General features: G+C 39.7%; 1 protein-coding gene across 5 annotated transcripts in view; it reads right to left on the reverse strand.

Annotated features, from left to right (window-relative positions):
* LOC124555709 overlaps positions 1-19,286 on the reverse strand; it is a 411,411-nt gene that overhangs the window by 169,002 nt on the left and 223,123 nt on the right. For 4 of the 5 annotated variants that reach the window (XM_047129717.1, XM_047129716.1, XM_047129713.1 and 1 more), the window contains one exon: positions 8,622-8,696. The exons of the other annotated variant lie outside the window; for it this stretch is intronic. In XM_047129717.1, the coding sequence (XP_046985673.1) occupies positions 8,622-8,696 (75 nt within the window). The remainder of the gene's footprint in view (positions 1-8,621; positions 8,697-19,286) is intronic. 5 annotated transcript variants of the gene reach the window in all.

Raw genomic sequence — 19,286 nt, forward strand, 5'->3', positions numbered from 1 at the left:
TATGTAAGATATCTTTAGTAAGATGTACACTACAAGAAACAGTGCTATATCTGTATACATTGTGATATCATTTGTTTGACTTGTCCTATATTATTATGCACACTTCTGTACATTGAATGATTGAGTGGATCAATAAATATACAAATATAAATCTAGAAAGTTGATTAACATTCATCCTCTTGTCAACAATGAGGTAACTAAACTTAGCACAACTCACACAGGACAAGAATGGGGAAGGAATGTGATAATGCCTTTTCAAATGTACCATTTACATAACTGCCTTACACGATTTATGCAAACTATGGAAAAGATAAATTGAGATGGGCACATGTCAGTTTTTAATTCAGTTACACTTGAATGTGAATCTGTATCTTAACCATTGTGCCAACTCATTTGGTACCACACTTTATCCAGCAAAACAGATGACAGAGTTGAAGAAAAGTGGGACTACTAGAAGGTTCTGACAGAAACAAAAAGAAAGTGGGACAAAAAATGAACAACAAACATCAAAAGGTGAAATATGTGATAACTGACATCCTTGGAAGTCAACATGAAGACATATGAGAGAAAGCAATGAAGAAAAAGAGGAAGTGGTGATGATGTTTGGTTTGTGGGGTGCTCAACTGTGCGGTTATCAGCGCCCGTACAAAGCTCCAACCTTTGCTCAGACCATTCTCTCCATTTTAATGAATGATGATGAAATGATGAGGACAACACAAACACCCAGTCATCTCGAGGCAGGTGAAAAATCCCTGACCCCGCCGGGAATCGAACCCGGGACCTCGTGCTCAGGAAGCAATAACGCGACCGTGACACCACGAGCTGCGGAAAAAAAAGAGGAAGTAGTAACAAATGCAGACAAGACTGGATTGTGGGAGGTGTAAGTGAAGACAGAGATCAAACAACACGAGCTACTACCGTAATTTGTGGTCCGGTGAATAGTGGAAACCAAACACATGTGTTACACCTAGGTTCACTGACACATTGCTGGCATACTCAGGGCAACTAGAAGGATCCACACAGTCCGAGTGGCAGAGCAAGCACCAAGGTCACAATTATTGTATTAAGGGGGCATTCTCTATCATAGGATAATATGTAGGCTCTATTTTGTGTGTAGATACACTACCCCTCTCCATTTATCTTCATTAGTGGCTTCATGGTAGTTATGTCAACATGCTAAAGCTAAATAACGGTTTCATAGCAGCGTGCCATATTATTTAACTTAAAAATATAGTTTTCTTTCAGTAAATAAATCTTACTGGTTATGAAGGCAGAGCAGGTAATGGCAGAAGACCACATTAGATAATTTTTGAAGTGAGAGTTGATAACAATCATACAGTGATAAAAAGCACTTGAGGGGTGGGGATAGGAGTGTTCAGAAGTCTGATCAGGAGGGTTAAGATGCTGTAAGGGAAGCAAAAGCTACTGTAGGGGACATAACACGACATGATATTAGCTTTATATTGGAGTGTTAACTTCAGAGAAATCTGCATCAGAGTGCTATACCATTGAACTTTAACTATTTCTGCTCATTAACTAATTAAATGAAGATTATCAAAAACACATTCCTCATCTGATACAGAACTGATGCTGAAGAAGTGGTCTCCTGAATCTGAAGATGTGTTGGCAGCAATTATTCTTCTCCAGTTATCTCTGTTTCCTATTGACCACTTCATTTCCTCATATGAGCCTTCTCCTACATCAATCTCTGATCTGTCTAGAGTATTGGAGTCTAGGTCTTACTTTATCTCTCTTGCCTTGAATCATTCCTTCCATAACACTAACTAAAGAAACTAGTGGCTCAATACAGATGGCCAAGTGATTGACTTTTTCTATGCTGTTGATAATAGAGATCTTTTGTCACCAAGTCTTCTACAAATTCTTCATTTATGATTTTTTTTCTGTTCACAAAATCTTTCCCATCTTGCTCCAGGATCAAATTTAAAATGCCTCCAGAAATTCCTTGTCACATGCACCAATAGTGCATATTTCTGAGCCATATGAGGCCAGACTCCACACTAAGTTCTAAAATGAGTCTGTTTTCATTCAATCTCCACATTTATGTTCCTTGATATAAGAACATTTTTCTTTAATACACTGCCTATGCGCGTACAATTCTACTCTCTATATTGGCTGAACTTCTTCCTGTATGCAAGCCTCTTGTACTTCAATATATATTTCAATACCAGACAAGGATTAGATGATTATACATAGTCTTCATTAAGATTTTTCAGTTCACATTCTAAAAAGCTTTTTCTTGATTAATGAATGCAATAAATAGATGTTTTCATACAGCCAGTGTTTTGTCTTTAACCTGTTGTAACATTAAGATGGCTTCCCTTGTACTTCTGTTCTGCCTAAAATCAAACTGGTTTTCAGCTAAGTTCCATTAAATTGTATTTCGTATTTCTTATTTGATTACAGATTATTCTTTTTAATATTTTGGACTCATCTATTACTTATAGAATTTTTTGTTAAAATCTGAAAGTTCACGGGCATGTATGATTTAGATATATGTTTTAGTAGCTTGATAGGATCCCCACAAACTGAAAATTACAGAATGTCCATGGTGCAGCTTATAGGAACCTGATAGGACCCCTACAAATTGAAAACTAAGGAATATCCATGGAGCTATGTCAATGAGATTCATTATGGTTCAATGCTGCAAAAATTTTTGAAAGCATGATTCTGATTTTTAAAAGACATTCTGATAAACTCACTGAAAAACCATGATGTACACAAATCACACTTATCACAACTAGCTTCATTTGTTAGCATTACTGTGAAAGATAATCCAGGATGATTGCACAATATTTCATAAGGTGATAATATTATCACTCACATCAAGCAAAATAGTTTGCATCAAGTCACAACTGCAGAAATTTAACTGTTTAAATGTTGAAGTTTAAATTGCTGTTTACTTCTCTTTCCTGTTCAAGTCAAATAGACTTGAAAAACCATGCTTATTAACTAAAAACGTTCATTTTCTTTCATGTAACTTCACTAGCCTGAAGATATGTTTTACTCAGGTGACTCAATACTGTGGGCTTAGATCACTGTCAAGTAACACTGAAAAGAAGAATAAGGTTTAATGCTCCTGAACAACAATGTCACACAAATAGTACAAAATCTTTCATATCATCATTACCAAAATGCCACTCATCTACGAAAGTCCAAAAGAAATAGCCTCAGTAACTGTACATGGTTTCTGAGACATCAATGGTGCTGCTGAAAGCACCAGAAGTGTTAGCCTAGTAGCAAAAATTTCTCATGCCTCATATGGAATAGTGTGTCATACACTGTGTAAAAAATGGTATGCTTCCATGTACTTGCATGCCAATTGAATGACGACACTGATGCAGTAAGTTTCTTTTGGAGATGAAAATAGCTTATCCCCTACCAATTTACTGTGTGTCTCCATGTTGCATGAACATGGGCTCAGCGAATATATCAAGATGAAAGACTGCAGCTATTATGCCTGTAGTGTATTCACATTCTGCACAAAATCTCATTGCATCATCGATACAAAAGTTCAGTTTGATTCATAAATGGATTATGTGATATAGCAGATGAAACATGATTGGATGTCATTATTTTTCATTATGAAACAATCCTCTGAGTTAAGACGGCACAGAATTTAGCAGAATTAAATCTTGGGAAATTTCCCATGTGTATTAAAGATGCAAACATTTCTGTGTCTGGTTGTCTATAAATGAGCAGGTGTATGTTAAAGCAACCTTACTGTCCAATTTAGTGGTAACTGAAATGGAAAAAAAGTGCAAGTATTCCAGAAAGCACTGTAATTTACATGTGAATAATATTTTTGTATGTTCCAATAGTTGTTTCTTATTTTAATATTTTGAGGTACTTTCTGGGTGATGTGTAGTGGACAGAGTTGAGTTATCAGGAACATCAAAATTACAGCAAGTGCTGCATGGAGCTAACAATGCTGTACGAAATCCTAAGGAGGAACTCTGAGTACTTCATTCCAATGTATTTCCGTACACATCAAAGACAACAATTACATAAACATTGAACATAAAAACTGAAAGTTGTTAACAGTTATTACCAAATGAGTATAAGTCAGAGTTATATTTATGAAAGAACAATACACTGTAAATAATCACACGGTTGCCTGCAAAAAATGGAAGTGTTAATACAATACACTAAATATTTGATTCAAATAAGAAAAGAAGAAAAATATAAATAATTGGAAATCTGAATGATTCAACTAGTATATGGTCTAACATCCAAAGATTGCAGAAGGAGACATCAAATTATAGCAATTTTGCATCTCATAATTTTAGTCATGTCCGTGACACTCAGCAACAGCTTTCAGAGTACATAACGAGTTATACTTATTCAGTGTGACTTCAGCTGCCTCTAGTTATTTATGTATGCATGGAATCATATGCTTAATTTACAACTTACTAATAAATGGATTACTCAATGTAACTCTGTTCCCAGGACACTTACAATATTCAGTATCATTGTTCACATAACGATTGGAGGTGATAATCTTCAGGAGAGGAGTTAATACATGCAACTAAGTACCTGTCCACAAAATGGACACCTTTCCATTTTTTTTTAGACTCTTCTGCAAATGCTTTTGAAAAATTCTATAAAATCTCCTTCATTTAATTAAGAAACTTGGAAAAAGCTTATTTTCGCCACCAGCTGTACAATTTTATGGTTACTCTCTACCACTCTCTTCAAGGAGGAAACTAAGGTTTAAAAAAAGCAACTACAGAATATACAGAAGTGTCATAAGCAAATGGAAGATTTTAAAAAAGTCATTTTCAAATCATAATACTCACACATTGCACATCAGTGGATCAAAAACACATTTTCATCATGTGTGAGTCATAAAAATGTAGAACATATGTAACCATTATAACAGTATGCCTTAACACAATCCACATAAATGTGCTGTGCCTTGGCACAATTACAGTGGTGCACATTTGGTGATAACTCCACAATTAACAAGTGGCACATGACAACTGTCAAAGGTATAAATACTGTGCGATTGTCAAAGAGATCAAGTTGAAACACATACATAGTATCAATGTCAAAATAGGTTACAAATGTTCTTTGATCTAGCCCAAGATTACAGCAACAGAGACACAAAAATAACATGGAGTCTTTCTTCTGAATAATAGCATATATACATAACCTGTTGCAATGTGTTATATTACATTAAAAACTGTCATACTATGTGGTAACTGACACATGAAGTTATTATGTATGCATTATGTTGCTAATGGAGTAGAACATTAAAAACTGTTGTATTATGTGGTAACTGACAGAAGAAGTAGTTATGTATGTTTTATTGCATAGTATAACAGTTTATAATGTTCTACTCCATTACAGTCCTTTGAATTTATCTCTTTCACAATGTTTAGTGCACATAAATGCCTTCTTTGTAATTTCTGTACTAGTAAAGACGATATAAAACATTATAACAAGGTAAATATTTGCATTGTTTTTTAGAGAAAGGACACCATGTTATTTCTGTTGCTGTAATCTTTGGCTATACCAAAGAACATCTGTAAACTTTCAGACATTCATACCGTGTCTGCGGGCATCGACTTTATCTCTTTGATGATCACATAATATTTGTATCTTTGATTGTTACAATGCGTCAATTATTAAGTGTGGAGTTATCACCAAAATGTATACTACTGTAATTGTGCCAAGGCACACCATGTTTTTATGGGCTGTGTTAAGGCATACTATTATGAGAATAGTATGTACTATATTTGTATGGCTCATATATGATGGAAATGTATGGTTGATCCATTGGTGTACAATGTGTAAGTATTATTGTTCGAAAACAACTTTTGAATTCCTCCATTCATGATGATGCTTGTGTGTATTCTATAATCCTTAACATAAAACTGGAAACTCTGAACCACATGTTTTCTGTTTCTATGAACAGCCCAAAATATGCAAGTATCTTTCATTACCAAAAACACTTATTTATTCCGAAAATAAGCAAATTTTTGAACATTTTGTGTGTGTGAGCAAAATACACACAAATTTTACCAACTAAATCAACAATATAGCTATGTTATGAATTATTCAGGAGTAAAGGAGGCGATTCATCGAAAGGCAGAAGCAATCCATCGTCAATATGTACATAAACAAATGGCGCAGAGCTTTGCTAGCTTTCAAAATGAACTTCCTTTTTCAAGCTTGTAAGAAAGAAACACACACACACACACACACACACACACACACACACACACACACACACACACACATATGCACACACCTGTCTCTCTACATTGTGTTCAGTCAACTGCCAGCTCTTTCCTGGCCCACAGTGAGTGTGCTGGGGTGAGGTGGGGGTACAGGGTGGAGTGCGGTGGGGTGGGGTGGGTTGGGGTGGGGTGGGGTAAGGTGAGGGTGGAGAGAGGCGGAAGTCATGGAAGGGGTTGGGGGGAAGTGTGTAGCAGCTCGTGGGAGAGTGGAGAGCAGTTTGTGGGCTAGCTAGGGGTGCAGGTAGAGGGGACAGGTAGCAAACAGCTGGGCACATGATTTCACAGACTAGAGGGCTCCCATCTGCACAGCGCACAAAAGCTGCTGCTGCTGGTGCTGGTGGTGGTGGTGGTGGTGGTGGTGGTTGGGAGGAGGATCCAGATGGCAAGGGTTGTGAAGTAGCTATTGAAAAATTGCATGTTGTGCCCTGCTGTATGTTGTGCCACTCAGTGGTCCACCTTGCATTTGGCAAAAGTCTGGCTGTGGGCGTTTATTCTAGTTGACAGTTAGTTGGTAGTTATACCAATGTAAAATGCTGTGCAGTCAATGCAGCAGAGCTGGTATACAACATGGCTGCTTTCACAGGTGGCCCAGCCTTTGAAGGTGTAGGATAAGCTTGTGATGGGGCTGGAATAGGTGGTTCTAGGTGGGTGGACTGGGCAGGTCTTGTATCGGGGTGGCAGGGGATTTGGGGTGGGAGTGGCATAGGGATGGACTAGGATGTTGTGGATGTTGGGTGAGTGGTGGAACACCACTTTGGGAAGGGATGCAAGTATTTTGAGGTAGGATATCCCTTATATCAGGGCATCATGATAGATAATCAAAGCCCTGATGAAGGTCATGGTGCAGTTGTTCCAGTCCCAGATGGTATACTGGGTGATTTTTTTTTTTTTTTTTGGGGGGGGGGGGGGATGAGACTTCTTTGTGGTTAGTTCTTGAACTCGATGTGAGGATCAGGTGTGTGTGGGGATATGGTGTTGGAGACCCGTTTGTAAGTTAGGTGTGGAGGGCAGTGCCTATCTGTGAAGGCCTTTGTGAGGCCTTCAGCATACTGGGCGAGGGAATTCTTATCACTGCAGATTTTTCTACCACAGGTGGCCAGGTTGTATAGGAGGGACTTTTTGGTCTCGAAGGGGTGGTATCTGTCAGTTACTGTTGATGATTGGTGGATTTGATGTGGACTGAGCTGTTGATGGAGCCATGTGAGAGGAGGAGATCGACATCTAGGAAGGTGGCCTGGTGGGTGGAGGAGGACCAGGTGAAGTGGATCGGACAGAAGGTGTTGAGGTTGTGGAGGAATGACGATAAGGTGTCCTTGCCTTGGGTTGAGATTATAAAAATGTCATCAATAAACCTGAAACATGCCAGGAGTTTGGGGTGTTTCTTGTAGGTGGCCCATGAAGAGGCTGGCACACAAGGGTGCTATTCGGGTACCCATGGTTGTGTCACGAATGTGTTTGTATACTTTCCCTTCAAAGGTCAAGTTGTTATGGGTTAGGATGTTGCTGCTTAGGTGTACGAGGAATGTAGTGGTGGGTTTGGAATTTTCAGAGCACTGCACGTGTGTGTACGTGTGTGTGTGTGTGTGAGAGAGCACTGCACGTGTGTGGACATGTGTACGTGTGTGTGTGTGTGTGTGTGTGTGTGTGTGTGTGTGTGTGTGTGTGTGCACACACATCATCCCCTGCCCCAGAACCCCTGCCCAATTCGTGTCAGCTAGTTGTGGGTTGCCATCTCACGACCTAGTCTGTGGAAACATTTGCCCAGCTGTCTACCACCTGCCACCTCTACCTGCACCCCTCGCTAGCCCACAGATAGCTCCCCACTCTCCGATGAGCCACTAGATGCTTCCCCCAAAACCCCTTCCTGCCTCCCGCCTCTCTCCATCCCTCGCCCCACCCCATCCTGCACCCCCATCTCATCCCAGTACACTCACTGTGGGCCAGGAAAGAGTTGGCAGTTGACTGAGCACAATCTGAGGAGACAGGCACAGGTGTGTGTGTGTGTGTGTGTGTGTGTGTGTGTGTGTGTGTGTGTTTCTTACCGGCTTGAAATAGGAAGTTCATTTTGAAAGTTAGCAAAGTTCTACACCTTTTGTTTGTGTATCTATTGATAATGGAATGCTTCTGCCTTTCAGTGATTTGTCTCCTTTATTCCTAAATAATACATAATTCTCAACCAGAACTTTGCATACATAAATATATTTATATTAGATGCTTTGACAAGGAGGTATCAGAAATGTTGAATTCAGGTAACATCATTAAATAAAACGGAATTTTCCTTATGAGTCAGTGGCTCAACCTGCAATACACATAAAAAACATTATTTGGCAGTTTCTTAATTCTATGCATTTAACTTACAGTGCTTTCGTCGAGAGTGTCTACGATCCTGTTTCAATGGAGGCCATCCCTGGAAATAGTCCTCACTTGCCCCACCTAAAATACCCAATATTATGTAACTCATTGTAAACCCAATATTGTACTTCAAAACAAATAATAATGATATCATGGGTTCAATAATTCAGAAGTTCTTTTACCTTCCAGGGGGTGCAAATAAGGTGATAAGGAAGGGATCTACTCCAAGATTCATCAGTGTAGTCTGTACACTATTGACATGCAGACTCATGCACAAGTCATTGTAAGAGAGAGAGAGAGAGAGAGAGAGAGAGAGAGAGAGAGAGAGAGAGAGAGAGAGAACAAGAAGGGAGGAGGGGGGGGGAGACGGGCTGGGGGGGGGGGGAGATGGGCTGGGGGGGGAGGGAGGGGGAGAGGGAGAGAGAGAGAGAGCATTAACAGCAGAAAGAACAAAATTATCTGGGAAACTTATTAAAAAATGCAAATTGGAAAATCTGACTGAAATGAATCTTTGAGTCACTTTTGTGTCTCCAGAAATAAATGCATGCTTTCACATTAAAGTCAATCACAAATTTGTCTTTACAATGGCTGGAAGGTTTGCAGTCAAAATATCAAAGCAGTAATGATATTTTGTATGCATGCCCAACAAATGATCAAATATTCTACGAACTAGGAAAATTTCAAGTACTATAGCTGAAAAATATCTATGACAGCTAAATGCCACTCTTCTCAAAAATATATATTTCATGTCAGAAGTAAGTACAAGCCAAGCCAAAACTCAGTGGCAAAAAGCACTAGAGTTATGTCAAAAGTTCTGAATGTTCCAAGAGAACTAAGTGTTGTACCTTTACACATTTCACAACTGTATTAATTAAATTGTAAAGTATGTTCACATAAGAGTTACAAGCTTTGATATTCCTGAACATAAGAAAGTGTGTGATGGAAGCTAAACTTAGTGCATCAGTTGCTGAAAAAAGGTAAATGAAGATCACAATGACCTGGAAGACTGCAACATGTGAAGTGTCTTCAGACCCACAGTCAAATTTGAAGAATGTTACTACAGGTTCTACCAGCAAGAAAGTAACTTAAAAAGGCAAAAAACAATAGCACACACAAAATCCTGCCCTATATTTACTATAGGGCATTTTGTAAAAAATCTGTGTGATGGATGAATGTAGTGTTGATGCAGTTGAACTTCTGCCTAAATATTTGTGCATTTTACATAAAATGCAAAGTATGACAAATAATGGCAGACCATATTCACTGCTCACTATATGAAGTATGCATTGTTGCCACATATTCTGCAAGAAAATACGTTTCATGACACAGTACAGGGTTCTATAATGGTACCTCAACTTAATGAAGCTACCTGTTTTCAACAAAACTCCGACTCAAACTTCCATGGACATAACAGCTTTGGAAGTACACTTCCAATATTACTTAACTCCTTCCAAAATTACCATTAACAGAAATTTTCATTACAAGAACAAGAATGAACAAATCTGTATGGAATGATCTAACTTGAAACAAAACCAAAATAAAAATACACTCCTGGAAATGGAAAAAAGAACACATTGACATCGGTGTGTCAGACCCACCATACTTGCTCCGGACACTGCGAGAGGGCTGTACAAGCAATGATCACACGCACGGCACAGCGGACACACCAGGAACCGCGGTGTTGGCCGTCGAATGGCGCTAGCTGCGCAGCATTTGTGCACCGCCGCCGTCAGTGTCAGCCAGTTTGCCGTGGCATACGGAGCTCCATCGCAGTCTTTAACACTGGTAGCATGCCGCGACAGCGTGGACGTGAACCATATGTGCAGTTGACGGACTTTGAGCGAGGGCATATAGTGGGCATGCGGGAGGCCGGGTGGACGTACCGCCGAATTGCTCAACACGTGGGGCGTGAGGTCTCCACAGTACATCGATGTTGTCGCCAGTGGTCGGCGGAAGGTGCACGTGCCCGTCGACCTGGGACCGCATCGCAGCGACGCACGGATGCACGCCAAGACCGTAGGATCCTACGCAGTGCCATAGGGGACCGCACCGCCACTTCCCAGCAAATTAGGGACACTGTTGCTCCTGGGGTATCGGCGAGGACCATTCGCAACCGTCTCCATGAAGCTGGGCTACGGTCCCACACACCGTTAGGCCGTCTTCCGCTCACGCCCCAACATCGTGCAGCCCGCCTCCAGTGGTGTCGCGACAGGCGTGAATGGAGGGACGAATGGAGACATGTCGTCTTCAGTGATGAGAGTCGCTTCTGCCTTGGTGCCAATGATGGTCGTATGCGTGTTTGGCGCCGTGCAGGTGAGCGCCACAATCAGGACTGCATACGACCGAGGCACACAGGGCCAACACCCGGCATCATGGTGTGGGGAGCGATCTCCTACACTGGCCTACACCACTGGTGATCGTCGAGGGGACACTGAATAGTGCACGGTACATCCAAACCGTCATCGAACCCATCGTTCTACCATTCCTAGACCGGCAAGGGAACTTGCTGTTCCAACAGGACAATGCACGTCCGCATGTATCCCGTGCCACCCAACGTGCTCTAGAAGGTGTAAGTCAACTACCCTGGCCAGCAAGATCTCCGGATCTGTCCCCCATTGAGCATGTTTGGGACTGGATGAAGCGTCGTCTCACGCGGTCTGCACGTCCAGCACGAACGCTGGTCCAACTGAGGCGCCAGGTGGAAATGGCATGGCAAGCCGTTCCACAGGACTACATCCAGCATCTCTACGATCGTCTCCATGGGAGAATAGCAGACTGCATTGCTGCGAAAGGTGGATATACACTGTACTAGTGCCGACATTGTGCATGCTCTGTTGCCTGTGTCTATGTGCCTGTGGTTCTGTCAGTGTGATCATGTGATGTATCTGACCCCCAGGAATGTGTCAATAAAGTTTCCCCTTCCTGGGACAATGAATTCACGGTGTTCTTATTTCAATTTCCAGGAGTGTATAATTTTATGACATCAACACATATTACTCCTCAAATATACAAAATTTTGTTAAATAAGAAACATTATTTTAGCATTTAGCAGGTTTGGATTTCCTCAGCAGCAATTCAATATGCAATATATTATACACTTTTTATATTAATGTAACATTTTAGAGATTGTGACTGCTACCTCTTTGTATGTTTTCCAAAATAGTGGAATTTTGATTAGTTATCATACGACAATAAAATTAATAATGCCAGTCAGTGTTTAGATCTTTGTCACTTTTTGGAGAAAATGAGCAGAGTATTGTTCAGTTTGCCACTGTCAAAACACCAAATTTAATAGTTGCAAGCTGTTCTCCATATGTCATCATCATTGAAACTGAAGAGTCCTACCACATATATATTCCCATGCTGTGGTACTGTATCTTAGCTTTCATTAACCTGCAACATTTGTAGTACTTCATGCAATTGGCTGCTTTAAAACAATGCTATCTTTTTCATTAATTATTATTTTACATGTAAGACACTTGGAACATGGGTATTATTTATTGAAACAACTGCTTATTCATATTTACAGTTTAATGGTACATGCTTTTTTGCTAGCACACTGCAGCAAATAAAAGCTTGTCCAAAACAATCAGTTCTCAATAATCGAAAGTGATCTCACATGATCAACCAAACTAAAATTAATCAGACTGTTAGACAAGGATAGCATCTTTTGAAGAGGCAAACAGAAAATGTTCTGGAAGATTGTAACAAATGTATGCAACTTTCCACAAAGCTGCAAATTAATATGCTATAATACATCAACATGACTTCCAAAAAAAAAAAAAAAAAAAAAAAAAAAAAAAAAAAAAAAAAAAAAAAAAAAAAAAAAAAAAAAAAAAAAAATGAGACCACTACAAGCAATATAGCTCCTGAGCTCCCCCTTTCTCACTTTTGTCATCCAATCACCTATGAAGCACCAACAAATCCAAGTCACATGACAACTGAGGGTCTAGGGATCCAATAGTAAATACACAACTGCAATGACTTAGCACAAGTAGTAACCATGATGAATGCTGCAAGTAATAGGTCAAAACACCAGCTGTTTTATTTTACATTATGGCATTATTATGTAGTTAGAAGAAATTTACTGAATAAAACTCCAGTTTTTTCGTTGTAAACATAAATCTGAATTCATGAATCCAAGTCCTAAATCAGTTTATACTTAATTGAATATGGGAGTCATTTTTCAAATGAAGCTTTTCATTTTCATTGTAAAGAAAGCTTTTATTGTCTTGATTGTGTGTAAGTAAACTGGATTACTAATTTCAACAGGACTAAGCTGCCATCTTCAGATTCCCAGAGTACATGTTACAAAATCATTCTGTGCGATAAATGGCACACTTGTTTTTGTACCATTGAAACAGACTCATAATAAAAACACAATAGAACATTAAAAAATATTGTCTTCATGGCAAGACGGAGTCGTACAAGTGTGGCACGTCAAAAAGTGCTGCATGTGTTTAGGTGGGCTCCGGGCAGTCAACCAAGACACGTGCAGCACTTTTTGATGTGCCACACTTGTATAACTCTGTTTTGCCATGAAGACAATATTTTTTAATGCTCTACTCTGTTTTTATTGTGAGTCTGTTTGAATGGTACAAAAACAAATGTGCAATTTATCACACAGCATGATTACATAAACTGTACTCTAACTCCCCCCCCCCCCCCCCCCTACCGCACTGATGTTCCTCCACATGAGGACAATGTTGATAAGGTTGAGGAAGCCCTACTAATACCTGCATTTTCTCATTTTTTGTTTTTTATTTCATTACTTTCTACAGTTTGGATAAGCCGCTTGTGTAGCTCCAGCTGCTGTCAAACACAAGCAAGAGCAAGTACCGATCTCTGCCCTGCTTCTTAACGTAATTGTTCATATTCATACTCTGACTTTTGCTACAACTACCCAATTCCTCAATCCCATTGCAAAGAACACAGCCAATACTAAATGCTGCAAAGCTTTATAAACTACCTGTTCCTTAGCATGTGTCATACTCTTTATTATTTTTAACTGTTACATTATTTTTTTCTTTAATTGTAATGATGATATGCCAAACACCAACACTGACACAACAGCATGTATTTTTCTGCTGGCCGCTACATCTCCAATCCAGACATCACTGGCTAACAAGACAATAATATCTTCAGAGTTGTATATACTGCTGACCAGATACAGCTATATAATGTATAGAACACCAAAGCTAAATAAGCTACAAACACAACTGCTATACATTTGGGAAGAGTAAATTTATTATGTGTTGAGTCCACACTGGATGCCTGTTGGAGGTATAGCAAAAGAGCATTTTATTTTATGGGTGATTTCTGTGCTATTTTCTGCCGATTTCAGTTTTGTTTTCAGCCAATTTTGGTATTAGTTTCTGAGATCTTACTTCTGAAATCCCATTTGTTGTGATTATCATCTTATGTCATTGTTTTTCAGTAATATGCTGCAAATGAAAGTATACCTATCAATTACATAATATTATGAAAAGGAAAGTTGCAACTCACCATATAGTGGAGATGCTGAGTCGCAGAAAAGCACAACAAAAAGACTGTCACAAATAAAGCTCTCGGCCATTAAGGCCTTTGTCAACAATAGACAACACACACACACACACACACACACACACACAGACAGACAGACAGACAGACAGATAGGTGCGTTTGGCAAGCGTGTGTGTGTGTGTGTGTGTGTGTGTGTGTGTGTGTTGACAAAGCCTTAATGGCCGAAAGCTTCACTTGTGACAGTCTATTTGTTGTGCCCAGCTGCAACTCAGCATCTCTGCTATATGGTGAGTGGCAACTTTCCTTTTCATAATATTGTTACATTCCATCGTGGATTTTCCATTTTTTAATTACATAATATTTATTGACATCACAGATCACATTTACTTACATTATTAAAAAATAAATCATTTACATGGAACCCATTAAAACTACCCAATCAAAGAAGATATAGCTTTGCACCTTACTCTGTTGAATGTTTTCCAAAATAAAGCAACACCATAACTTTAAGGTCTCTTCTATATCTACATAATAGTCAGCAGACCACCATAGAGCATATGGTTGAGGGTACCTCATACTACTACTAGTAATTTCCTTTGCTTCACTCACAAATTTATCTTGTCTTTGTGGTCCTTATGCAAACTGTATGTTGGTAGCAGTAGAATCGTTAATCAATCAGCAGCAAATGCCAGTTCTCTATGTAATAAGAATGGGTTGCACTAGTATTTTATACATGGCATCCTTTATGGTTGGTGGATTTGGCAGAGGGGACTAAACAGCGAGGTCATCGATCCCATCAGAGGAGGGATGGGTGGGGAAGGAAATTGGCTGTACCCTTTCAAAGGAACCATCCCACCATTTACCTGAAGTGACCTAGGAAAATCATGGAAAACCTAAATCAGGATGGCTGGACACGAGTTTGAACCGTTGTCCTCCCAAATGTGAGTCTAGTTTGCTAACCACTAAGGCACCTCGCTCGGTCCTTCTCTATAGATGAGCTACTCTTTCCAAAAACTCTCCCAATAAACCAATGTCTTACTTGATTTGCAAATAGGAACGCCTTTTCCTGCTGCCACTTAATTTATTTTTCCCAGACGCATTTCGCCTTTCTCTTGTTCTAAGGCAACATCAGTGGGATCTACGAGGGTTGTTTTTTAAGTAAGAGCCGTTTTTATTTTTAAAAAAAGATACAAATACTTTTGTAAAAAAACTTTTATTTTCTGATTCTACACACTTTTACCTATTTTTCTACATAGTTGCCTTGTTTATTTAAGCACTTGTCATACCGTACAACTAAGTTTTTAATTCCCTCTTCAAAGAATTCGGCTGCCTGCTCCGACAGCCAAGAGTTCACGGCCGCTTTCACTTCATTGTCGTCATTGAAGCACTGCCCGCCAAGATGGTGTTTCAGGTACCGGAAAAGGTGAAAATCGCTAGGAGCAAGGTTAGGGCTGTATGGTGCATGGTCCAAAACTTCCCAGCCAAAAGAATCAATCAAATCCTGAGTCTTTTGAGAGGTGTGAGGCCTAGCATTATCATGCAGGAGCAAAACTCCTTTTGTCAGCATGCCGCGCCTTTTGTTTTGAATTGCTCTGCGGAGCTTCTTTAGAGTTGCACAGTAGGCATCTGAGTTGATTGTCGTTCCTCGTGGCATAAAGTCCACTAGCAAAACACCGCACTGGTCCCAGAACACAGTTGCCACAATCTTGCGCTTTGACAGCGTCTGTTTGGCTTTGACCTTGACGGGTGAGGTTGTGTGTCGCCATTCCATCGATTGTCGCTTGCTTTCGGGAGTGATATGGGATACCCATGTTTCATCTCCAATGACAATTTGACTCAACATGTCATCCCCTTCTTCCTTGTAACGAATCAAAAAGTCCAATGAAGTGGCAAATCTCTTCCCTTTGTGGTCCTCTGTGAGGAGTCTGGGTACCCACCGAGAACACAGTTTCTTAAAGTTTAGGTTTTCAGAAACAATTTTGTACAAAACCGGCCTTGAAACTTGTGGAAATTTCAAAGAAAGAGTGGAAATTGTGAATCTTCTATCCTCACAAATCTTTGTTTTGACTGCAGCCACCAAATCATGAGTGATCACAGAGGGCCGGCCTGAGCGTTCTTCGTCATAGACGTTTTGACGGCCATCTTTAAACTCTCTAACCCATTGACGCACTTTACCTTCACTCATTGCATTCAAGCCATAAACTTCCGTTAACTGACGACGAATTTCTGCAGCTGATAGGCTTCTCGCGGTCAAAAAACATATCACTGACCATATCTCACACGCGGAGGGCGATTCAATAATCGTAAACATTATAAAGTAGCACAGTGATGCGTACATGTCAGCTACAGAGCTGCAACTTGCATCAGTGTGAACGGGAAGGATGCCGGCAAGTGGCGCGGTGGCTTGTTGCGGCGTCCACGCGAACGATTTCTACAGTAAACCAATGTTAATGATATTGATCATTAATTTTGTGGGTCCAATTCTTTACCCTTCTTATATACAGGAGTCACCTGCACTTTGCACGTTTTTCCATTCACTTTAGACTTTGCAATGGGTGAAGGATTCACAACAAATGTAAGGTAAGTAAAGGGTCAATACCATGGAGTACGCTCTCTAAAATTGGACTGGGATTACATCTGGATCTGGTGACTTCTTTGTTTTCAATTCTTTCAGTTGCTTCTCAATACCAGGTATATAAATTACTATGTCTTCCATCTGGGAGCCTGAGAGATGGTCAATTGATGGTCTGCATAATCCTGCTGCAGCAATGATTTCTTCAATGTGAAATTTGAAACCTCACCTTTCCTTTTCTAATCTTCTACTGCCACATCAGACTGTATGACATACGACTGGATAGAAACTGTGATTTCACATAGGACCAGAATTTTCTAAGGTCCTCAGTAAGCCCTTTGGCTCAGGTATGAGGGTGAAAGCTGTTGCATGTATACTTTGCACATTGATCCTTTCATGGATGCATGAATTTCTACTAAGTTTTCTCTGTTGACATTCCTGTTTTCTTTTTTGAACCAAACATGCGGCAATCACTGCTTCCTCAGCATTTTTCCGAATGATGTTATTAAATCATAGTGGGTCTTTTCAATCCTTAACACACTTTCCCAGCACATACTCCTTCAGTGTGTTATTTACATTCAGTTTTAACATTGCAATTAATTCTTCTATGTTCATCATACTGGAACTAAACAGTGTCCATTCATTGTCTAAGCAGGATGCTAACAACTGCTTATCTGCTCTCTCCAGTATAGAGACTTTCCTAGCCTTTCTGACAGGTCTATTAACTTTAGTGGCCTTCATTGCTATGACATCATATTCACTTATCACTGTCACTACACGGACACTGTCGATATAGTCAGGCTGGTTTGTAGCTACAAAGTCTAAAATATTCTCACAATATGTCACTATTTATACTTGGCACATTAAAGTTGCGTCCAATTAATTTTGTATGATTGGGGTCTCTTCTGAGACTGTCACTGAACCCTCCATACTGCTCTGTGGTGTGAAAAACGGTACCTGGAGTCTAAATTTTAGCACAGAGGCCAAATTGCCTTCAGCACAACACCAGACATTTGACTGCTGGTTGATTTTGCACTAAATGATGAAAGTTGATTTTGCACTAAATTACAAAGAAATGTGTACCCCTTTATAATATCTTACATGGCTGAGATCTGCCATTCTACATACAAACAGCCAATGTGGATTCAGAAAATGGTGTTCTTGTGGAACACATCTAGCTCTTTATTCTCAAGAAATAATAAATGCTACTAATAGGGGATGCCAAATTCATTCCACATTTTTAGATTTCCAGAATGTTTTGGACACTGTACCTCATCAAGCAAACTGTATGCCTATGGACTATTGCCTCAGTTGTGCAATTGGATTCAGGATTTCCTGTCAGAAGGGTCACAGTTCATAGTAATTGATGGAAAGTTATCACGTAAAACAGAAGCAATATCCCGTGTTCCCCGGAGGAAGTGTTATTGCCTTCTGCTGTTCCTGATCTACATAAACAATTTAGAAGACAATCTGATGAATACTCTTAGACTGTTTGCAGATGATGCTGTCATTTACTGTCTTACAAAGTCATCAGATGATCAACACAAATAGCAAAATGATTTAGACAAGATATCTGCCTGGTGCAAAAAGTGGCAATTGACTCTAAGTGATGAAAACTGTTAAGTCATCCACATGAGTACCAAAAGATATCTGCTAAATCTCAGTTACACAATAAACCACACAAATCTAAAGGCTGTAAATTCAACTAAATACTTGTTGTTGTTGTTGTTGTTGTTGTCGTCGTCTTCAGTCTTGAGACTGGTTTGATGCAGCTCTCCATGCTACTCTATCCTGTGCAAGCTTCTTCATCTCCCAGTACTTACTGCAACCTACATCTCACTGAATCTGCTTAGTGTATTCATCTTTTGGTCTCCCTCTATGATTCTTACCCTCCACGCAGCCCTCCAATGCTAACTTTGTGATCCCTTGATGCCTCAGAACATGCCCTACCAATCGGTCCCTTCTTCTTGTCAAGTTGTGCCACAAACTCCACTTCTCCCCAATTCTATTCAATACCTACTCATTAGTTATGTGATCTACCCATCTAATCTTCAGCATTCTTCTGTAGCACCACATCTCGAAAGCTTCTATTCTCTTCTTGTCCAAACTATTTTTCATCCATGTTTCACTTCCGTACATGGCTACACTCCATACAAATACTTTCAGAAACGACTTCCTGACACTTAAATCTATACTCGATGTTAACAAATTTCTCTTCTTCAGAAACGCTTTCCTTGCCATTGCCAGTCTACATTTTATATACTCTCTGCTTTGACCATCATCAGTTATTTTGCTCCCCAAATAGCAAAACTCCTTTACTACTTTAAGTGTCTCATTTCCTAATCTAATTCCCTCAGCATCACCCGACTTAATTCAACTACATTCCATTATCCTCGTTTTGCTTTTGTTGATGTTCATCTTATATCCTCCTTTCAAGACACTGTCCATTCCGTTCAACTGCTCTTCCAAGTCCTTTGCTGTCTCTGACAGAGTTACAATGTCATTGGCGAACCTCAATGTTTTTATTTCTTCTCCATGGACTTTAATACCTACTCCGAATTTTTCTTTTGTTTCCTTTACTGCTTGCTCAATATACA

The sequence above is a fragment of the Schistocerca americana genome, chromosome X, assembly GCF_021461395.2.
Source record: "Schistocerca americana isolate TAMUIC-IGC-003095 chromosome X, iqSchAmer2.1, whole genome shotgun sequence".
Classification (NCBI taxonomy): domain Eukaryota; kingdom Metazoa; phylum Arthropoda; class Insecta; order Orthoptera; family Acrididae; genus Schistocerca; species Schistocerca americana.